This window comes from Leptonotus elevatus, chromosome 16 (genome assembly GCF_054856555.1).
Source record: "Leptonotus elevatus isolate MCC_2025b chromosome 16, RoL_Lele_1.0, whole genome shotgun sequence".
NCBI lineage: Eukaryota > Metazoa > Chordata > Actinopteri > Syngnathiformes > Syngnathidae > Leptonotus > Leptonotus elevatus.
The window spans coordinates 16,048,227-16,072,572 of record NC_141254.1 but is presented as its reverse complement, the minus strand read 5'-3'; the positions used below and the strand labels follow the sequence as shown (position 1 = coordinate 16,072,572).

The 24,346-nt window shown below is 40.6% G+C and overlaps 1 protein-coding gene across 6 annotated transcripts in view; it reads right to left on the bottom strand.

Moving 5' to 3' along the window:
- The window catches only part of nyap1 (neuronal tyrosine phosphorylated phosphoinositide-3-kinase adaptor 1), a 42,787-nt gene that overhangs the window by 6,674 nt on the left and 11,767 nt on the right, over positions 1-24,346 (bottom strand). For 3 of the 6 annotated variants that reach the window (XM_086098324.1, XM_086098323.1, XM_086098325.1), the window contains 3 exons: positions 10,331-10,555; positions 2,113-2,480; positions 261-2,033 (listed from right to left, as the gene is read on the bottom strand). In XM_086098324.1, the coding sequence (XP_085954450.1) occupies positions 261-2,033; positions 2,113-2,480; positions 10,331-10,518 (2,329 nt within the window). In that variant the 5' untranslated portion in view covers positions 10,519-10,555. Of the gene's footprint in view, positions 1-260; positions 2,034-2,112; positions 2,481-8,826; positions 8,920-10,330; positions 10,556-24,346 lie in introns of those variants that run through there. The other 3 variants (XM_086098326.1, XM_086098327.1, XM_086098328.1) reach the window with 3 other exon arrangements.

Genomic DNA, 24,346 nt, shown 5'->3' with positions numbered 1-24,346 from the left:
TGACATTTCCGAATGAACAATACTGAGTTCTTTATAAAAAAAAAATACAATTATTTCACACAACTTTTTGAGTTATATCACCCAAAAAGTTGGGTCGTTTTCGTCCCAACTGTTTATAGAGTGCTACCGCAGATCCTTACGAGCGTTCTCATCTTGTAAGTGTGTGTTTGCTTGTTTGTCCCATTCAATAAACTGAAAAGCCGCATAACTTCGTAAGTCAAGATACCACCATATTAAAAAAAAAACGACCTCTGACTTACTTTTGCTTTCCCTGCTCCCGTGACTAAAAGACAATTTCCTCTGCAGGGGCCAGGACGACCCTTCATCGCCTGCAAAGCTGGCACAACTGTCCCAGGGCATGAAGCCAGATTTGCCTTCGCCACCCTTGGACCTTCGCTCGCCAACACCCGTGAGGCTCGAGGGCTGCTGCAGGGACGGCGTCTGGGAGCTTCCTCTCAAGCTCTCGTAAGTCGGCGGTCTGCGGAAGCCTCCGGAGGGGTACGTCCAAAGCAGGGGGCTGTCGGAGGACGGCGGCTTGTAAGCCGGTAGGCCGTGAGGGGTATGAGAGCGCAAATGGGGACGAGAATGAGGACGATGGGACGAGGGCAGGGAGGTCGGAGTCGAGCTGGTGCTGCCTTGAGAAGTTTGACTGCTTGTGGCGGGAAGAAGATCCAGTTGCAAAGAGTGTGGACCGCTATCCCGGTCCCGGTCCTTATCTCTCTCTCTGTCTTTGTCTCGACCTCTGTCCCTATCCCGGTCCCGGTCCCGGTCCCGATCTCGGTCCCGGTCCCGATCTCGGTCCCGGTCTCGGTCCCGATCTCGGTCTCGGTCACGGTCCCGGTCCCTCTCCTTGTCTCTGTCCTTATCCTTCTCCCCTTTGTCTGTCTTCAAGAGGAAGCTGACAGACTTGCCTTCCCTGCCCGTACTTGAAGTTTGGGTCTGCACGGTGGCCTGGGTGGAAGTCTGAGAGCTGCTCTTGAGCGGCACTGGAGAGTCTCCCCTCTCTGGCTTGCGATAGTGATGGTAGTGAGAGGGCCGATGGTGCGGGTGGTGGTGGTGATGGGAGAAAGGTGACGTGGATTTAGTGGACGGCGGCAGCGGCGTCGAGTGACTCCGAGCTCTGAGCCCCGGCGCGGGTCCCAGTTGGGAATCTCTGCTGTGTTTCTCTTGCGGCGTTACGCTCCCTCCCGTTGGATCTTTGGAGGCTGACGTGGGAACGTTAGAGGACGTGGAGGAGGACGGGGTGCCGGCTTGTGTGGTCACGCTGGAGGTTTGAGTCCCCATTTTGGAGGAGGCCGAGGAACCCTTGCTTTGCACGCCCACCCCGCTGGATGCCGCTGCCGGTTGGGGGAAAGCCAGCAATGGGGGTCGGTGCTGGAGAAGATTTGGGAAAGGGGCAGGGATCTTAGTGTTGGATTCTGGTTCACATTTACTCCCTTGCAGCAGGTAGGGAGTAGGCGCTCGTGGGGTGTGGGGGCTGGCGGATAGGACCTGGGGCACGGGGGTGGAGGACGCGGAGGAAGGCAGTGGGGACGAGAGAGAGATGGAGACAGTAGCTTTGGGTTTAGAATAGGAAGGAGAGGAAGAGGACGGTCTTGGCAGTGACGAAGAACTGCTGGAGGACGAAGGGGTGACGTGGTAATGTTTGGAACTTTTCATCTTCTCGTGTTTGGTCGGCGGGTGTCTCTGAGATTCACGGTTCTCTTGCTGCGGGTATTTCATCTCTTCATAGATGGCCTCGCTCTGGTCCGAGTCGGAATCCGGCGTGGTGGCCACGGGGGTGACGGGGTGGGGGGTGGCGGTCTGGCTCTCTCTGGTAAACACTTGACCCACCATCTCGATATAGACCGGCTCGTCGTCCCCCTCTCCGGTTTGGATCTGAGAGTCGGCTCCCTGGAAAGGGAGGGATGCGGCAGAATGAGGCACACGTGGAGGAAGTGGGTCAAATGTGAGCTGGGTGCTGGGACTTCGCTTGGGTTTCAAAGGAGGCACCTTTTTTGAGCCAACGTCTCCGGAGTCGGACTTCTTCATGGCTGCGGCGGGGGGGAGGGGGGCGAGAACAACATGTTAAGAAAAGATCATTTTCAGAGAATAACGTGCACCAGGAATCACCATTTTTCTTCTCTGAGTGCTTGGACTGCGAGTGGGAGGGCGGCGGAGGCGGCGGCGTCTCGGGAGGTCCTCTGCTGTCGGCGGATGAGGAGCTGAGGCGAGTGCTGGGGTGGCGCTTGGGTTTGACCGGCGGGCATCGACCGCCGTGCTGGGACTGGGTGTCCGAGTAGTCTCCGTTCTCGAGGCTTGCGTCCCCGGCGCCGACCGCGTGGCAGGACTGCGAGCGCGGCGCCATGGCTGAGGCACACGAGTGAGGGGAAAGGTCCTGGGATGCCGGCATGGTCATGAAGCCCATTCGGAAGTGGCGGCGGAACGAGGCCAAGTCTCGGACTTTGCCCACGGTCGCCGAGGGGTCATTTTGAGACGAACTGAAAGAATCATAGAAACATTCATTTACGACACTTTCTTTTATTTATTATTATTATTATTTTTTTCACTTTCTTTTATTGACTCCACCTCTACCTAGTTCTCAAACAACAGCTTTGCCTGCGGGGCTTTTGAGTCACCCTCCATCTTTTACCATCTCCTCCTCTCCACATTTACTCCGCTCTCAAATGCACTTAATTAGGAAATCAATTCCCCTGTCAAAACTAAAAGAGTCCTCTTAGTAAATCCTCGAGTGATGGAATTCACGTACTTTTCCCTTTATACTCTCAGCCCACATTTGTTTTCGGCGCTCAGCTGTTACCATGGAAACACCATTGTTGCGCATGTGATGGTTTCTCTCTGAAATTGTGGAATCATTACTGGCGCCAGCTCCCAAAACAATAAGTAAAAGTGAGGGAGATCAGACGAAGTGTGCAACGGCTGCTGCTGCTTTTTTGGTTTTGACTGACAGCACCGTCTTGCTTGAACACCAAATTTCATCATGTAACTGGACGCAGTTGTATTCAATTATCTTCGCGCTTTATTCTTTCCTGCATTTTTTGTGGGGAGAAAGGACCGATTTGCATGGTAACAATAATTCCCACTGGGTATCCCTCTATTTGTTCGTTTGTAAATGTACCATGAAAGTTGTCTCGTTATGTTTCAGGCTCTATAGATTTGATGTGACTATACATAAAGCCGCACATGTTTCATTTAAATCCCTGTAAAGCTTTAAAAATGTTTGCATGTCTACATTCATAATTAAAACCTTTTGTCAAGAGTTATAAATGAATCCACTCGTTAATCCAGCATTTGTTTTGATCACATTTCCGTAGGGGCAGACTGATTATCAGCCAGGCCGATTATTGGTGCTGATATTCAGCATTTTGAAGAATATCGGTATTGGCTTTTATTTTTTTTTTATTATTATTTTTTTTAATCTGGTAGCCAATAATGGATCAATTTAAAACTATAGGTTAACTTAAGGTAACTATATATATTTATATTTTCAGTTCATTTTATAAGAGATTCTGCTGACTCTGTTTGAAACTAAAACAAAAAAAAAAAGTGAAAATGTAACGTTTCAGCTAATTAGAAATTTTGGAAAACTATTTATAAAAGAAAGCAATCGGGCGCTATTTACTTGTTTGCTTTGTCATGTAACTTTTTGAGAGATGCTGACGACCCTGGGAGCTCCATGGATTTATTTTTTAGAGTTTTAAAACGAAGATGGCCAATTTAAAAATCATGAAAGTATGATAAGCTGTTCAACAAACATACGCTTTAAAGACATTTCAACAAAGTTCAGAATTGGAGTTCGTATTTTTTCTTTCTTCTTGCCAATATTTTCCCTACTTTTTTATCATTGTCCCTGGGATAAAAACAAACAAAAACATATCGGTCTATCTCTACACGTCCACACTGGCGCAGAGGGCACATCTGGATTTCCACATCTGTGCCTACAGTAGCTGTTGCAAGCGAGCGAAATATGTCGTCGGTTCAAATGAGCGATTATTCCACGGCGATATACTGTACGGATACTCGGTCACACAAAACAGTTGCCATCCCCAGTGATGCAGTGAAGACAAGCGGAGCTTTACAATATGCGGTCAACATTACAGGCGCCGCAAGTCGCATTTGTGTCAGTTAAGCCATCCGTCTTCCGCTTGCCATCACAACGAAAGGTACACTCAGTACAGTATATGCCCGCGGATTTCGGTGTACTTCCAACATACTTGTGGCTCATCACATTGGAAACACGTACGACAGGACCAAATTCGGACCGGAACGGTGACTGAGTCATTCATTCAGACACTGTCACGTGCATTTTTTTTTTCCCCCCCAGGTGACGCTTACAACAACTTAGAACCAAACCCTCCTTGTATTTTTTTTTTTTTTGCAATTCATGCTGCACTACTCTAGGCTACTGTATAGTAAAAGGAATTCATTATATGAGTACTCTGGTTTCCTCCCGATTTTCAAAAAAAAGTTACTCGTGACCCTGCTGTTTATTTTTGTTTTAAAATAAATGGAATGAATCACAAATTGATTGTAAATGTATCTCAACCACTCAGGAAATTAAAGTTGTATTTTTTTTTAAAGCATTCCGATAACATATAAACCCTTATAAAGACATTTTACCTCTGTGCTGTTCCAGCTGTAGCATATAATGAGTTAAAGCTTTTTCCTTCTCAACACATTTATTACTTAGGAGCTATTTTAACAAGCCAGCAGTAACATGATCTCATCACCGGGCAAATTATATGGCAAATAGATCTTCATCCGTAGCCATTAACTCATTCACTGCCATTGACGGCTATAAACGTCAAAAATTCATTTGAACTATTTCTATTAGTTTAACCATTTTTTCCCCCCACTTTTGTTAACAAGAGTATGAAAACCTTGGGGAAAAAAAATCTTTATTGTACATTTAGAACAGATATCAAATTTGTGATTAATCGTGAGTTAACTAGTGAACTCATGCGATTAATTACAATTAAAAATTGTACTCGCCTGATCTAAAAAAAAATTATCGTAATTAATCGCATGACTTCAATAGTCATTAACTCACGATTAACCACAAATGTTATATATATTTATGTTCTAAATGTGCAATAAAAACAAATTCTGGGTTTTCATACTCTTGTTTACAAAAGTAGATTTTTTTTTTTTAACTAATAGAAAAATGAAAATGATTTTTTGACGTTTATAACCGTCGGTGGCAGTGAATGAGTTCATCATCATCTGGATTCTAAATTAATATTTCCACATAAATGTCTCATTAGGCCGTCTCCGTGCGCAATTAAAATGCTGAAATAAAACACGGTGATTCTGTAACCTTTGACCCAATCATGTGGCAAGAAACATACGCGCGGTCAAAACATTTACGAGGTCATCGTCCGCTTTACTGAAGCTGCTCATTAGGACAATGCTGACGAACGACGTTGCCGGGGAAATACAGTCGCCCTATTTTCCAATCGACCTTTCTGGGCCACTTTTCACGACTGCGATTGTTTTCAAACCGACCAACGAGTTCAAACATGCAATGAGGCGTCGGAGCAATCTGTCAGCGTCTTGCGGAACGTTTTAGGTTAAGGTTGGGCGCTGACATTGAGTGCGCCGGTGTCCTCATTGTGACAGACCTTACTGACGCATCTGACACAACACATGACACTTTAATTGATGGCCTTAAGTTATGGCTTGTCTCTGGTGTCGCTGTACACTTGCGATTCATCTTCTGTCACCGGGACGGAAACCGCATAATGTTTCTGCTCTAAGTAATAGCGAGTCTATTTGTCCTTAATGTTGGCGACAGCATCGTTAAGTCGTGATTTCTTGCACAGCGGCGCACTTTTATTGTCTCGGTCTGAATTTGAATGCGTGTCAGGCGCAACGTTATTGCTAGGTGAAATGAAGACTGTTAATTGCTGATAAGGGATCAGCCCCGGCGGGCGTGCCGCCGCCTTAATTCAAGTCGGGTAGACTCCAGCTCAATCGTAACCATAATGAGGACAAGAGCTATAGAAAAAAAAAAAAAGCACGGATGTACAGTAATGATTACGGTAATAATCAGGATGTCGGTGGGTCATTAGAAAATATTCAAAGTCATTAAATGGCATTACAAGAGCATTGAATACGATATCTAGAGGCATAAAAAAAATTAAGTGATGTAAAAACACGGTTCATTCATGTTTTATATCACAAAAAACAACATTGCGCAAAGAAGTCACTATAACACAATAAATAATAAATGTGATTAAAAAAATAGATACCGATATGTATTTGTGGAGACTGGTGACAAATTGTAATTTACAATGAACAAAAAATGTTCTGGATTCCAAGATTTGCTTCATGTTCCATATAGCCATTGCTCTGTACTTGAAGAGAGAAACGTGCGGTTCCTGTCACCAACATCCAACATGAAACACTAATGCCCCATAGTGGCAGAAAATGACCACAACAGATTTCCGACTTAATGTTTCACACTCCTTTTAAGCGTTTGGTATATTTCAACTTCAAATGACTATGAATTACTTACGATAAAAATACTGTATCCACGAAAAAAATACGCAACCACATTTGTACTCGAAAACCATATTTGTCCACTTTCGTTTTAATTAATGAGTATGAAAAACTTGAAAAAAATATGTTATTGTACATTTTAAACCAATGCAACGTGAGATTATGGACACGGAAAATATGCAAGTGATTATGATTTTAAATTGTTGTACCTAATATTTAAACAGTTTATGCAATTATGTGTACTACAGTGTGCGTGTGCTTGTGCGTATGATGTGGGCATTAAATAAGTTAACTTAGTTGCATTAAAAAAACGGCATTAAAAAGCATTAAATTAGATTTGCTGATCCCTGCAGAAACCCTGAATATGACACCCATGTCCAAATATGGGCAATTTCCTATTTTTTTCACAAATCTATACTATTGATCAGTCCCCACACGGTTCCATTATTGTAACCATTTACTGACCAATTATAAAGTGCTAAAAATGGCTTGCTCTCTTTAACGATGCTGTTAAAGAAAATAATTATTTAGCACGCGTTAACATAACGTGTCTACTGTATTATGGACACCTGCATTTCCTTTAACAACGGGCTTTGCACTTCTTGTACATGAAGCAATATCGAAGTGACCTTGACTGATAAGCCTGCTCGCAACAGACTGCTTGCATTCCTGCCTAGCTGACCCTCCCGTTCAAACCGAACCAGGCAGCATAAAAGAATCTCCCCGCGATTCTTACTGCATGCTCTCTCACAGATCTTTTTTTTCTTCTTCTTGTAAATTGCAAAGTTTTGATGGACACTGACTGACAGCAGCTAGTGTATTTTACACAATGGCTGCACATTTTCAACCCTGCATATTAGTAAAAATTGTCCTTGGCGCAGACGCCCTTGAGCATGTGGTCTGTGCCCTTTTGTCTTTATATTCTTATTTTCTTGAAAATGCTCATTGAATGACCAAAGAATCCATCCATCCATCATCTATGCAGGGTCATCGGAGAGTTGACATACCGTCTTTTATAACATTCACTGTTCGTTCACTGTATGTAGGTAGCAACTCTCACTGGGTGTGAAATAACTTCTTTGGCTGCTGCGCATAGGAGTGTCAAAATTAGCGTGTTCATTTTGAGTTAATTTAAAGTTCCTTTTAACGCCACAATTTTTTTTTTTTAAATGTGCGATTAATGACCAACCCTTACTTGGAAAGCCTGTACTGGGAGAATTCCAGTCGACAGGTCCACATCAAAATTGAGCAGTAATACATTTAATTTATCATTTATAATAATTATAATTAATATATTGCATATATTTGTGGAAAATGGGGTCAAGTGTGCAGAAGTTACTTTGTGTTAAAAATTTGATGCAAATGCAATTATGCCATCTAGTGGCAGAAAAATTACCTCAACACAAATACATTTCTCACTTTTTTTTTACAGTACAGTACATCTTTTTCATTTTAACTCAATCTTATGAATTATTATGAAATTACTGTATCAATGACTAAACAATAGCCATATTTCTATTAGTTTGACTTTCCCCCCCACTTTTATGTTAACAATAGTATGAAAACCTAGCAAAAATATTTTATTGTACATTTAGAAAAGATATATAATGTGTGATTAATCGTGAGTTATCTATTGAAGTCATGTGATTAATTACGATGAACATTTTTTTAATCGCCTGACACCCCTAATATATATGTATAATCAAAATCATGCATAGTAACATACATACTAGACATTTTTGACATGTAATCCATTTACAGTCTTTGCTCAAATGTGACAATAATAGGAGTACATTCCGTTTGTCAATGCTACGCCTGGCTTATGTTTGGTTATACTATATTACTATCCTTGGGTAAATCACCAGCCGGTCACAAGCCTGATTAACTCATTCACTGCCATTGACGGCAATAACAATTTTTTTTAATTTGAACTATTTCTATAAGGTTCACATTTTTTTCCACTTTTGTTAACAAGAGTATGAAAACCTAGCTTTTTTTTTTATTGTACATTTAGAACAAATATGAAATGTGTGATTAATCGCGAGTTAACTAGTGAAGTCATGCGATTAATTACAATTTTAAAAAATGAATCTCCTCTTGCCCCTAATTTTTTATGTTTTTTTTAAAAATAAATTTATGGCAGTGAATGAGTTCAAGTAGAACCGATTAATTCATGTTTTATTTTTCTCAATGTCATTTGACTATTTTTCAAAGCTGCACTGAACTGTCAGCATATAAAGTCTGTTCTTTGAAGAATGAAAACAAACACTGCTGTAGTCTGTATGCCAGAAGGGGGACAAAAAAAAAAAAAACGTTCAAACTCACCCACTTACAATTCTTTATCTTCACAGCCGTCTCCACTTCATAAATGGGATTCCTCTCCCGAGGCGTTCCAGATCTCAAACTGTCTACCTTGGCCCTCTTCATATCGCCTCTTTTGTCCCCCCCACACCCCCTTCCGCATTCCTCGCCCCCAAACTCCATCCTTCCGTCCCTGCGCCACTTCATCTCTGACCCGGTCCTATTTGGTCATCATGTCCTCATCTCACCTTTTACCTTCTGCTTTCATCTCTCATCATGTTCTCCCACATCCCACGCAATTGCCCCGCGGGAAGCACTAGACAACACTAGTCAACGAGCTAAATGACGTACCAGTGCGCTAGCCGCAAACAGCCCTAAACAATGAACAGAAAAAAACACTTGCTAGCAACGTGACGCACGTCACGAGCTCGCGCACGCTGTTCAAAAGCTGCATTGTCACCAGCAATGTGCGACAGCGTCGCCTTGCTGTCACCTGACTCAAAAAGTGAGCTTGAACTTACTTTGATCTAATTAGCCCGCTTAAATGCCTGCACGTCTTGCGTCGACACAATTTGAATAAATCACATCCTTGTCCAACGCCTCGGCTTTGTTGCTCAATATGATACAAATAAGTGGTTAGCTCGTCTGTCTTGGAAGTTGTGAAGTTCTGGGCTGCAGGATGGGGTTTAAATGCAGAAATGTGAGGGCGATATACAAGTATGAGGGAGGGGCCCGTGCTAGGGAATTAACTCATTAACTGCTATTGACGGCTATAAACGTCAAAAATTCATTTGATTTATTTCTATTAGTTTAACATTTTTTCCACTTTTGTTGAAAATCGAGATTTTTTTTTATTGGACATTTAGTTTTGTACATAAAATTTGTGATTAATCGTGAGTTAACTAGTGAAGTCATGCGATTAATTACGATTAAAAACCTTTTTTTTTTTTCATTTACTGCCGTTGACGGCTATAAAAGTCAAAAATTCATTTAAACTATTTCTATTAGTTTAACATTTTTCACTTAAGAGTATGAAAACCTAGAATTTTTTTTATCGTACATTTAGAACATATAGAATTTGGGATTAATCGTGAGTAAACTACTAAAGTCATGTGATTAGTTACAATTAAAAACATTTAATGACCTCTTGCCCCTAATTTTTAATAATCTTTTTTTTATTTTTATGAATTTATGGCAGTGAATGAGTTACAAATACAAAAATACTACATCAACGCCACTTTGTGTTTTTGAAGCGCACATGACAGGTGACACTAAATTGAGATTTTTTTTTTCTGCCCTTGTGCTACTTGACATTTTGCTGACATTATACGGTAGACGTAGATCTCATCTATCCTATAAATTAACTAAGAAGCGCTGCTATGCAAATGTCTAACCAGCCTAACTTTATCAGCTGTGCTCAGAATAAAGATGTGGGAATCAAGAGCCATTGAAGCCAAAAGAGGCTTATATATCCCACTGAACCGAACCCTGATGTAATCCCAGACTGTATATTGGCAGCTGGGCTCACCTTTTCTTGCTTCCATCTTGGTCCCGCTGCCTCCAATCCAAACGGCTCTTCCGATACAGCAGGTTCATGTCGCTGCGGGGTCGTTCCACCTCGCAGCCAATCACAGCGCAGTGCAGCCGCTTACTCCGCCTCTCTATGTCACGCAGGAAATGCTCGACTGCCACATCCTGGGCAGAGCCAGAGCTCATGATACACAAGGTGGCCCGAGATGATGGGATTTGTCACCTAAAGAAATTGAAACGAGAAATTATGGGCTACCGTTTGTAAAGTGCAAAAACATCATCTTTTTTTTGTTTGTTTTTTACAATAAGGTTTGTATTTGCCTTTTTACTAGTTTCAGCTTTCCAGACTGGTACAAAGGTAAATACAAACGTTAAAAAAAAGAAAAGAAAAAACTATTGCTTGCGTAAGCTAACTAGAAGACAAGATGAGCAGAAATTGTATTCTCAATTTAGAAATGAATAATTAAATCTGGGGTCTGGGGATGTTCGATACCACTTTTTTCAGACCAATACCAGTACGAGTACTCGACTCTTGCGTCGTCACCGATACCATGTACAGATACCAATTGAGCTCTTAAAACATAAAATTTTCCTTCCAAAAAAATGCAGATCCTTTTAAAGAAAGACCTATATATACTAATATAGCATTTTATCTTAAAATGTGCATGAAATTAGCAACAATTTTCTGTCCTTGTCGTCTCTCGTCTCTAGTTACTGACTTAAGATTGGCTGAGTCTACCGGACCTCAACCCAATAGAGCATGCATTTTACTTCCTGAAAAAGGGAGCCATTTTCAGCAGTACAAAAAGTGTTTTGCCCAGAATGAATTTGATATCTTCATTATTTTTCTCGTTCAAAAAAATGACTTCAAAAAACTATTTTTTCCACTCGTTATTCACTTTTGGTTAATTTAATCGTGTCTGTCCCAATACTTTTGATCACTTGAAAAATGGGTGGCATCAAAATAGCATGAAGTAAAAGCTGGAATTCTGAACTTTTGTCTGATATTTTCGGACTGTATACATAAATGGTGATCAATGTGTTGAACCACATTTGACATAATTGACAGTGTGGAAACGTTGTTTAAAACCCAAAACCAAAAAAAAAAAAAAAACTTGAAAAGAGAACTTGAGGCTACAGTAGAAGCTATAAAAACACTAAAACAAAAAAAAAACATTACTACAACTGACAGCCCTCAAAAGTCCTCATAGACGCACAATAAAGCCAACGAATAAGAGCTGCCGTTTTGTTTAACTCAGCCTCTTGTGTATCACATGGAAACTGTTTATACTTTCATTATCCAGTTATGAATATTTGAGTAAGCATGATAACTCAGCTGCAGCGCGCGTCTCCTGGCTGCGGGCCCCGGCATGGCCTCGCTGAGGCTGTCTGCCAAGCAGACAGTAATGCGGATTGTCATATGTAGCGCATGCACAGCTTCCTCTCCTCACGCTCGCCCTATGAGTCGTCCGCCTTGTTGTGGGGCAGATAACGGGACGCGTTTCCACGCCGCTGTATGGGAACGCATCATGCAACTGGCTAAGAAAAGCGCAGCTGTCAGCTGATGCGTGTTTGTTTTGTCCTCGCAAACGGAAACTGGAAGGTTTTCGCCGCCTCTGGCTTTTTAGAGCTGCTACACAACATTTTTGTTCAGATTCATCCATCGTTTTGTGTGAGATGGATTATTTGTGAAAAACATCTATTTTATTAAATGTTTTTACTTTATTGTCCCTTGCAGCATCGCTGTTTGCAATTCTTTTGGTAAAAAGGAAATAATGAAATTTAAAAACAAGTGGTTAGCAAATCACTTTTGAGCATTTACGACGTGGCATTTCTTTTGCGTGCGACTGCACTCTAAATGCAAGCAGGATGAAATTCAGCATCAAACATTTATCATCTTTTACATTTTTCTCCTATGACAAATGCTGTTGTGTGACGGATCCATTTGCAACTTTCAAACAATTCCTATCTTGGGAAACGAGCTCATGAGAAATTCATAGGAAATATTAAGAAAATGGGCTGTTCAAGTGGTTCTCACGTCAATGTGACTCACTATCATCATAAAGAGGAATTGAAGATCCAGCTTTAGAGTGCCTCGTCGTTGGCTGTGAGTGTGTACAAGGTGTGGTAAGAAAGGCAGAAGAAGAGGCAAAGAATGAGCAAGGGAAAAAAAGGCCTGGCAGACAATGTATGGGCTCAAGCTTCACACTGTTATGGCCCCATTGGGAGTGCCTCATGGTTTGCTATGAGTGTGCGGACAACACATGTAGGATGGCAGAAGATCATGGGAGCAGGATTTTATTTGTTTATTTATTTTTTTATCTGATGTGAAAGACACGGTGTGGACAGGGGCCTCAGACTGGCGTGACCGTGTTAGAGTGCCTCGTTGTTGCACCGTGGAACATCTCGGCGTGGGATATATTCCAATCTTTTTGTGGCCTAAACATGTAGTTATTTGCAAGTAGAATGCATTTTTCCTGGTTGTTGTAGCAGCGGTATGTGATTGATAATTGAATGGGGCGTGGTTTGAGTGCAATGAGCGGACACGCCCACCTTTTTCAAGAAAGGTTTTCGAAGCCTCCATTTCTATATTTGGCCATTTTGAAGTTGGCCACTTATCTGTGGTGAGTCAAATTGACAAGAGATTAATTTTTCACTTAAACGGCAACTTTTAGGAAAAGAGGAACATTTTCAATTCATTCTCAAAGAAGAAGCGCAAAGTCATGGAACATGGGCCAGGAGGCCCGCCCAGTTTTGTTGCGACGTGTAATTCTTTTCGTCAAGGCCCGGCGTGTCATGCGGTGTGTCAGCGCGACGTCTGCTATTCTTGTATCCCCCTGCCCTGACCACAACCCCGCCGCCATGCTTGCTGACTCGATGTTAATTAGGTTAGGGAACTGCAAGTGAAGGTTGCTCTTTTGTTCAAGGGGCCTTTGATTTGAGTTTGTGGGATCACGGCAGCTGAGCAGGCGGCCATTTAATTGTGGCCGATAAATGCTGTGCATTAGAGTGGCAGCTAAAGAACCAGGAGAACATCTTAAATTAACTCATTCACTGCCATTCATTTAAAAAAATATATAGATTATTAAAAATTTGGGGCAAGAGGCGATTACAATTTTTTATTTTAATTAATCGCATGCCTTCACTAGTTAACAATTAATCACAAATTTCACATCTGTTCTAAATGTACAATAAAAAAAATTCTAGGTTTTCATACTCTTGTTAACAAATGTGGATTTTTTTATTTTTATTTTTTATTTTTTTTTATTAGAGGAAAGATTATTAAAAATTAGGGGCGTCAGGCAATCAAATTTTTAAATCATAATTAATTGCATGACTTCACTAGTTAACTCATGATTAATCACAAATTTCACATCTGTTCTAAATGTACAATAAAAAAAATTCTAGGTTTTCATACTCTTGTTAACAAATGTGGATTTTTTATTTTTTATTTTTATTTTATTTTATTAGAGGAAAGATTATTAAAAATTAGGGGCACCAGGCAATAAAATTTTTAAATCATAATTAATCGCATGACTTCCCTAGTTAACTCACGATTAATCACAAACTTTATATCTGTTCTAAATGTACAATAAAAAATATATAGGTTTTCATACTCGTTAACAAAAGTGGGGGAGAAAAAACAAAACTAATAGAAATAGTTCAAATGATTTTTTTACGTTTATAGCAGTCAATGGCAGTGAATGAGTTAAAAAAAAAAGGGGGGGGTTTCACATACTGTACATGAATCCCCGCAATAGCTTTGATCATTATTTTCGGGGCATCTGCAGGGTCAGGAGATGCTCGAATTGCTCTGATTAGAACCAGAAGGCAGATGGCACCATGATTCATAGAAGTGGAGCCGCATGCAATTCAGCAGGCGACTCATTCATGCACATAAGCAATCAGATCACGTGCACGCTCACGCTCGCAAATATTTGCTCAGCGCACATGTAGCAGCCGATGCTAAAGTTGCCTCAAAGAGAATGCAATTGCAATTATAGAAGAATTAAGATTGTCAATTTGGTATCCTTCTGATCAAATATTCTGAAATGAGGGAAGCGCGCCAGTCATAATGTTAAGACTCGACGCAGGAAGTGATTTGTTAACTATGGAACTTGATCTGCGCATTGATCGGAAGATCATAAAACAAAACAATCGATGCGGCTATAAAAATATCAACCGGCAGTGTATTGTCTTAATTGTGATTTACACGAGCGTGGATGTAAAAAAAGACAACGTGGATGCTTTTAGCTTTTTCGCAGCCAATGCCAAAGTGATGGCTACGTTACAACCCTGGCAGCCGAAAATGAAATTAATGAGGGAAGAATATTTGGAAATGTAAAACATTTACGATGTTATATCGTTTAGGAAACAATTCATGGTTAAACAAATATCATTTGAGGTTTTTTTTTTTTTTTCCTGTCTGGAGTGAAGCTTTCCAGTAATCATTCTCATCTTGGTGCAAGCTTGTGCCCTCCGGCCTCGCACCTCAGCCAGTGGGCCTGCAGTGTTGCACAAGAGGTGGTCTGCAGTGGAGCGACGCCTCACTGCAAACTGCAAAGGCATGTCATGACAATGGGCGAGGTTTGGGGGGGGGGTCATATGTAATGTATATGCAAATCCTAAATGAGATGACTCTGAGGTGTGCGATATCTTTGTGCTTTCCCCCACAGAGCTCGTTTTATATCTGAACGCCTCCTTCCCATGAGGCTTCGAAATAACGTTCACGGTTTTATTGCATTCAAATGCTTATTGCTTTGAGAAGCTCCGCCAAGTGATTTAATGTTCACGTTTAATTCCGGTCTAGAATAATTAGCAAATAACTGTAATTAAACTATTGGTTTTCTTTTCAAACTTTATTGAGGATTAGACTATTATTACTGTATGTCCTCACAAAATGTCAGGGCGTTTTACTTACGACATGAAAAACCCCGGCATCAATTAGGTTGAAGACATTTATTAGGAGGGTGGCAAATGGATTGCTATAATATTCCCTCCGTCTATTTTCTATAGCGCTTTATTAGGGTCCGACTCTAGGCTTGAGGCAGAGTGCACCCTGAAGAGGATGGCAGTCAATCACAGAGCACATAATAACGCGCATTCACACCTTATGGACAATTTAGAGTCTTCAATGATGCTATCATGTACCGCACGGATGGTGACGCCACACAGGAAAACCTTGATTCCAACACCGGCCAACAGGACCGGAAGTAACATTTGCTCTCCACCCACCTGAGAATATAGAAAATGCAAGCAAAAACATGACTGTGCCTAATGTTGTGTCCTTCCTTTTTCCTAAATGGGTGTATTGGCAGTCGGCAAACTAGCTTAATGGTGCGTTAGCGCCACCAACAAGGAAACGGATGTGAGTTGATGGTGGCCGGTGGTGTTAAGTGTGTTGCTGCCATCTATCAATGGTGGTATTAAGCGCATTTTTTTCCTTCTTTTTTTTTATATATTTTTTTATTTTATTTTTTATTTTATTTTTTTAAATCACCCAAGAGATGCCGTGTATTTAAAAAAAAAAAAAAAGAAAGAAAAAAATACGCTTTTAAGTCAAGGCACCACTGTATAATATACTTATTTTTGAAAAACTATTATATCAGGTAGTCAGTACGGGCGTAAAATTAATTAATTAATCGTAATTAATCGCATGACTTCACTAGTTAACTCACGATTAATCACAAATTTTATATCTGTTCTAAATGTAACAAAAAAATCTAGGTTTTCATTACTTGTTAACAAAAATGGAAGCAAATGTTAAACTAATAAAAATAGTTAAAAATATTTTTTGATGTCTATAGCTGTCAATGGCAGTGAATAAAAAACACAGAGTCAAACCGAATCCAACCATTATTGAATCGCAAGTATTAAAAACCGTATCGCATCGTCTTTTGTCGGGAGATGCCCACCCTGAGATTTTCCAGGATTTTGTGGTGGCCGGTTGCTCTGCATCCCACTAGAATAGAACCACTCCTGCACTAACAGCAGCGGGAATCCCATCTCCGCATTCAGAATCAAAATAAGAGAAATCTGCAGTAAGATGACCATTTCTCAAGGATCATTAATGCGATGTTCACAAATCAAGGAGAACGTGAAACGGAATGACCTTTATTTATCCACAGCATTATCAACAGAGTAATTTTTGACGTTTTAGTTGCAACCAGTACCGTTTCATATTTGCAGTTTGCCTGTACCTGTTCAGCCCACGAGATGGTGCAAATGATTGTCTTGAGTGCCACTAATTATACGGTACCCGAGGAGTCAAGTACCTTGAAGGACAAAAATACTTATACTCTACTACATACTATCATTTCTGTCAGCCTGCATCGCACCGCACTTTCTTGCTAATCTCTGGAATTCGACATCCCAGCCAAACTCGCCGAAGCCAGACAACGCTGAGCCTCAGTCTGGAGTTTTAACCGAAAGGAGGGGGGGGGGGGGGGGGGTTTAGACGGAGGATGCAGCACCGTTCACGAGAAGACACAGCAGCTTAAAAACCTACAGCCAAAAAGAGAGAGGCAAAGGGAGGGGTGGAAAATGAGGGGAAACCAACAAACGCGGAACCGTTGGGGTAACAAAAAAAAACAAAAAAAACACAAAAAACGAGCTAAACAATGCAGATCAGGACGGGAATATTGAGAAGGGATATATATAAGAGAGGAGGAATAAGCAAATGAGAGGAAAGGATAGAGAATATAGCGAGAGGCAAGAATGGGGGAGGGAGGCGCAATCAAGCCTCTCACACTAGTCGCTGTGTGTGGTCTCTTAGCAACACTGTCAGCCATGCATCTCCTTTCCCAGCCACTGAATATGCACCAAGCGGGACGACGCCATCCTCGTCATACGCGATGATGCCGACATTAAAAATGTCCCTACCTCACATGCATCTGATCGCAACTCGGAAAAAATACGCACCGCAAGGGAAAACAGATGCGCTTTAATCCTGAGATAGCATCCGTAACCCATAGCAACCACTACCTCACTGTTAACGACGACTCAGCTATGCTGTTGGCGCACCACCACCTGCACATGAAGCATATGTTCAAAAAAGTGACAGGTTGCAATGTATAGTCACCTTCGTAGGCCCCGATGTGAAACATTCCCATGCGTGCAACGATGCTGAAAATGTTGGCAGATAGTAAGATTTGATCACCTTTTCAAGATCTATTCTTTGATTCGTACTGTAGAGCAGCTGCGTTAATGTCCCCCCTTGAGATCACACGTCTGAGACGGCTCCTCTCAAGGAAAAGTGTCTTCAAGCAATCTGGCCGCAAATATTAAAAGCCCACATTGCCTCGTAAAAAAACAATCACAGACAGCTTGTTGTGCTGGTATAAAAAAAAAGGTACAGACGAGATATAAAAGCAGCCGCAAAATATGAATGGGCAGTTTTTCCTCACACTGGTGGCGAGCAGGACTGAGAAACACTCTGTTCTCAGGAGTTGGTCACATGCAAAGCGCGCCGGATCCATGAACATTAAATTCAGACGGGGAAAAGACCGTCCTGTTCATGTCTACACACTTTTAACTCGTTCACTGCCATTGACGGCTATAGACGTCAAAAATTCTATTTCTATTAGTTTAACATTTTTTTTCCCACTTTTGTTAAAAACAGTATGAAAACCTAGAATTTTTTTATTGTACATTTAGAACAGATATAAAAAAAAACATTTTTTTTTTATTAATTCACTGCCATTGACGGCTATAAACGTCAAAAATTCATTTAAACTATTTCTATTAGTTTAACATTTTTTTCCACTTTTGTTAAAGAGTATGAAAACCTAGAATTTTTTATTGTACATTTAGAACAGATATAAAATGTGTGATTAATTATTAGTTAACTAGTGAAGTCATGCGATTAATTACAATTAAAAATGTTAATCGCCTGTCGCCCCTAATTTTTTAATAATCTTTTTTTTTTTATGAATTTATGGCAGTGAATGAGTTCATATCTACAAGAACTGTCAATAATAATAATCTGAATACCGTGCTTAGACGAGTGGAATCACAGAACAAAGACTTCACTTCCACTTTAAATGAACAATACAGTAGTTATTGTTTGTAACAGTGTAGATCTGCACTGAATCAAACGGTTGTAAGAACTTTTGTTACTTTAATTAGTATTTTCTAAGGGCAATGTTCTGTTGCTTGTTCGTATCACTCGAAAACAAAACCTTGACTTAATAGAGACCAATAGAGTAATTTCAATGACTTTTGTATGATGACAGAAGTATAAACAAACGTACATGTTGTGAAACACTTTAATCGGTGCGGAAACCAATTTAAGAAATGAAAAAAGATCGAACAGAAAGGTTAGCTCTGGGAAATGATTGTCAATCAAATGTCTTGGCGAGGGCGAATCGATCAATGAGCTTTAGGAATTTTTTGTTGTAGAAAACAGCTTTATCAAGAAAGTCTGTTTTTGTCCGTACTGTGCGAAAGGTTTGGATTTTACATTGCAAACGTGGATATGATGAATATTTGCAGAGTCTTCTATTATATTCAGTAGGGTTGTCTTCAGAATGATAAATTCCTTATGGCCTCAGAAAGTCACAGTATAATAATTGTAGAAATGCCTCGGACAAACCGATAACTAAGCCCTTCAAGTTCCTTTGAGCTTATAAGAATGAGTAACAAGTAGAACCACAAAACTCACAATATGCAAAGCATCACGTTGAATTCAGAGTTTTATGGACGATTCAGCCACCTCATTTTGACCTTCAAGGGTCACACTCGGATCAGTGGAAATATGCTTTAGTGTCGGTCATGCTCAAAACGTTATATTCAAGGTAGTTGAACTTAAACAGGTTCTCTCGTAAAGTTAGAAAATAATGTTTCAGATTCCACCACGGTGTATAGAAAATATGGTCACATGAATGTCAAAAATATCCCACAATGAAAATCTGGCCTCAGATCTCATTCAATCAATGACCGTTCTTCTTTATACACATTTTAATTTTAAAAAGCACATTTAATTTAAAGAGATTCTGCTTATCAAATCATTTGCAATCCATCTGTTAATTGGGACGACATACAAAAAAAAAACACTGAAGCCCTTCTGTGTCATTTTAAAGCAGCAAGTTGGATTCTCCTCCGTGTAATTGTACAAATTAAAAGGGCAATAAATATTTCATGGCTGCAACAACAGAAAAAAAAACCTGACAAAAAGCTTTTTCTGCTGTACTGATGAAGCTCCACACACACCCCCCCCCTCCCCCCCACACACACACACACCCTCCCTTTATCCCACAATCATCGGAATGCTGACATAAACCGGAAGAATGTCTCTATCATTCGGGCTACATAAAATATTGTATGAATCAGTGGAGTGGTTTAACCTAAACAACATATGCATTATTGCTTGGATGCCGCCGGCAAACATAAAGCCCTAAATCCCATTTACAGAGTTGGAAAAAGGCTCACACTCTAGAAGTACAAGACTTAAAAAACAAAAACTGACTCTAAAATGAACTTAAGCATAAAAATAAAAGGGTATTTTTACCATCAATTACATACAATACCTGTTTTGATATCTTGGTAAATTGGAAACAAACTTTTCTACCTCTTTTAGTGGCTTCCTAACGTGTTTAAGAGCTAGCTAGCGTTAGCGTGACTTTTATGCTATCGAAAAGTGTTGCCATAGCTCTGCTAAAACCCCGCTAAATTAGCTAATAGCAACTGAAAAAAACAACTTCATACTGTCAGAATAGACAAATGAAAAATCTACTTGTACTATAAACAGTACACTTCTTTCAGATTGTGGTGTAACCAAGGCGACCTGCTGCAATTAGCGCTTAGCATACAGTACACGATGTCAATCGCGAGCTTTTATGAAACATGGGCCGCTTTTGTCATGCGCTCTATATTGTTTACTTTCTGTGTGGCACTCACAAATGTTGTTCAAATGTCACATCTTATCACAGAGAGACGCTAAAGCAGCTGGGGGGGGCAGACCTTGCCATGAGAGAGGCGGGATCGGGGGGCAGGCTGCGAGAAGAAAACAAGAAAAGGAATTTAGAAAATAAAGACATTTTAGGGTGTCTGAATATGTGGCTGCAGTTGGCCTTGATTTTTGTGCCAAGGTTTCACATCCTGACCACAGTCTAGTTTTGCACGCGTACTGCGAGAAAGACCGTAAACAAGCAAAGTCACATGGCAAGTTTGTGCTGCGGGGTGGAAGAGCCAAAAAGCAAGAGGTGCACTCTTGCAGCCGCACACGCTTCACTAATCCAACAGAACTCCCTCTGCTTACTTTGATTGCAGTATATGTGGACTACCAAGCAACATTGCCGACATTCTTACTCTTCGTTATGTGTCTCGGCATCAGATTCTCATCTCAGTAGCCGGAGCTCACTGAATTGGAGCATCTCGCGCCTGATGATTTGACTATTTTCTCACACCGCCTCCGAACATGCCACCCCGCCATCAAACCTCATTTAAAATTCAGCCACAATTAAGAAAAATCCCAACAGCCCAAAAGCGAAACAACGATCAGCTGAGCATCCCCCCTGCAAACGTGTCTTCTTCCCCCGGCGCGTCGCAGCTCGCAGTCGACTTCATTCGCCGCCTTCCTCGTGTCTCGCGCCCAAGCTGCGATTTGAGCTACATTCCCACATACTTCACTGGAAAGCGGCAAACATGTTTCAATATGTCATGTTTATCTTTGTAAAAAATGTATACGCTGTGATTTAGGCACTTGGCAGAGAATAGGGCATCATAGCGTTTCAGATTTATAAGATGCAACTGGGGCTTCTCCAAAAGCAAACTTGTCAGCATTTTATTATCGCGTCCTTAAATAAACATGAACGCATCTCTGAACAACAACATCGGCGCAAACCCTACTCTTAACTTCTACTACTTCTACATTTCTCCACCGATTAAAACCATTCCAACTTCAACATGTTCCAAAAATGTGCGGTTGGCGGGCTATTATTTTTCTCGCTCCTAACTTTCACCGTTTTCCCACAATTCAACATTTTCCACCCCTCCAAAAAAAATCCCCATTCATTTCGAATGAGACATTCAAAAAATTTCTGCTCAGCTCATTCAATTCATCTTGGGATCAATTTTCACCATTGTGCCAATTCTCACATTTCGCATTTTTCCACTAAATTCTACATATTTTTCACCAGCAAAATTTCTTAGGGTAGGTGCTTGGGGTTAAGGATTAGATTTAGGGTTCCTACCAAGTTTACCCCAGAATGACTTTACTCTTCATTTTCAGTGGCACATTCAAAATAACAGCTTCAAATAGTTCCCATTTGGAATTTAAATCATTGATACTACATCATTTCCCTTTGTAAACAATTTTCAACATGCAAAAATGTTGCATATACCAAACAACATTCCAACTGATTCAATATGATTTCATGTTTCTATATCTTTCTTCATTCAGCATTCGCGCCGCAATTTCTCCAGAAATTGTTTCATCTCGTTTTTGCCGCCGATTGAAAAGAATAGCAGAAGCGTGCGTTGGTGTGATTAGCTCACCAGGTAGGCCGCAAGTGGACTTGCAACATTTCAATCATCCCACTCCTCGTGCTCAAAATCGCCCATGTGCGAGTCAGAGGGTCGGTACGCATTCCCACGCACGGCTCTCCCACTCGTTTATCCGGTTACGCGCAGCACACTTCATGTTTCTTATGACCAAGATCCCGTTAAAGGCCTCCGGACAGCCATTCATCAATTTTTTCTGCCACGTATTCCGTTCAGGTTCACGGTAAAGCTGGTGCCTCTTTCCCACCCGGCTATAAACCTAGAGGCCGCGATTAAACCTGGATCGGTTATACTCAGTCACGGGCACATATAGATAAGAATCTATTTATACTTAATAATTAAGACTTGTCAATCAACTTGGCTTGGAATGTTGGAGGAAGCTGGTAAATATTTTTTTGCCAAAGTGTTCACATACGTGGGGTTAATTTGGGTTTCTTTAATGTGTCCTATGTAAAGTGCCGTGTGGTAACTTTTTGGGGGTGAATTGGCACTACAGTAAGAACATCAGGACTTTGTGTGGAATTGATCATTTTTTTAAATTTATTTTACTTACCCCCTCCGATTGAGTTGTACAGATTTTAAGTGGAAAAGGTTTTGAAATTATTTCTTGATCTCTTTTTTTTTTATATCACAAAATGGTGGCATTTCAACAAGGGTGTGACTTTTTCCAATCCAAACCATTTAACTCATTCACCGCCATTGACGGCTATAGACGTCAAAATTTCATTTGAACTATTTCTAGTTTCTACATTTGTTTCCACTTTTGTTAACAAGAGTATGAAAACCTCGATTTTTTTATTGTAAATTTAGAACAGAGATCAAATTTGTGATTAAGCGTGAGTTAACTAGTGAAGTCATGCGATTAACATTTTTAAATCGCCTGACGCCCCTAATTTATATTTTTTTATCGCGTCAGGCAATTGCATAACTTCAATAGCTAACTCACGATTAATCCCACATTTTATGTCTGTTCTAAATGTACAATTTTCTTTTCTAGGTTTTCATACTCTCGTTAACAAAAAGTGGAAAAAAATGTTAAACTAATAGAAATAGTTCCAAATGAATTTTTGACGTCTATAGCCGTCAATGGCAGTGAATGAGTTAAAAGAGACCCCCCCCCCCCCTACTGTATAGTCACCACATCAGGGGAATCAAGAAAACCAGCAGTGCAATCGAATGCATGTTTGTTTGTTGCACTTGAAGGTGTGATTGGCAGCTTTTCAGCTCGAGGTCTCGCTTGGCCAATCCCTGCTGTTCCCTGTGCAGCCCGTGATGAAATCAAAAAGGTACTAAACTGTGACGATTGACTGATGACGAGAAGACCCTCAAGACTACTACGACTATAACAAACAGTGAGCTTGACAAGAACACACAGATACCGATAGCGTGTTGAAGTAATTTTTATAGAGATGAGGCAGTGAGATCAACATTCGGAACGCCTCAATAGACATCAAGCATTTAATAAGGTCGCACATCGAGCTAATGTGTCTTTAAAACCATAAACCCTTCAATAGTGCTTATCTTCACTGGTGACAAGATCTTTGCTTCACAATTTATTAATAGAAAGAGAAAACACTCCAAACATAAAGAAAGCTGAGCAGTGGCTCATATTAACAAAACCTGATGCCTCAATTGACTTTTATAAATTCAGATGCAGTCACAAGAATGTTTTCTTTTCTTTTTTTCTCGAACCCATTTCCACTGGGGTACTTTCTCCTGACAACTGGAGTAGGCTCCAAAATGCTTTCAAGGCTTCAATATGGGGGTACAACTTTCTAAGCCCATAACATATTTAGACAACTCACAAGTGAGAACGGCCCCTAAAGCTTGAATGGGCGCACTTGGCCGAAATGCACTCGACGACGGTTCACCGAAAGTCGAAGCTGCACTCGTCCCGTTTGTCGAAAATGGAACAACTTGGGATATGCTAAGTCGTGAAAAAGATGTCACGTGACTGGCAACAACAAACTGGCAAACCAGGCCACGTATTTGATTACGTGATATAAAGCACTTCAAGGAACCAGTGGCTCAATTTGCACCTTCCATTAAGCTACTTGCTGCTAGTTTGCTTTTTTTTTTATTTTCTTTTTTTCTGTCCAAATGAAGATTGCTTTGACATTTGCAGCACAACCAGCATGATATTGTAAAACCACATTGGCATTTCTGTTGTAAAGCGTGTACAATCGCCCGGCTCATATACTGTATGCTTTAAAAACAAAAACAACTCTTTATGATACTTGTAAATTGGATGGGTTATTTTGGCAAAGGAGAGGTGCTCACTAACACAGATTTAGATACATTTGACATTAATAACAAAAGGTGTTGCATTTATATATTTTTTCCATTGTATATATATATATATTTTTTTTTTTTTACTTAATCGTCTAGTTAGGCTTCGCCAGTTGGCCGCTTTCTAATCATCCCAAGCACGACACTTAATATGCTCAAGCAAAGCGCCGTATCGAGATATTTATCACGGAAGCACGCCGTTTAATCTTTCATCGCGGTTCAA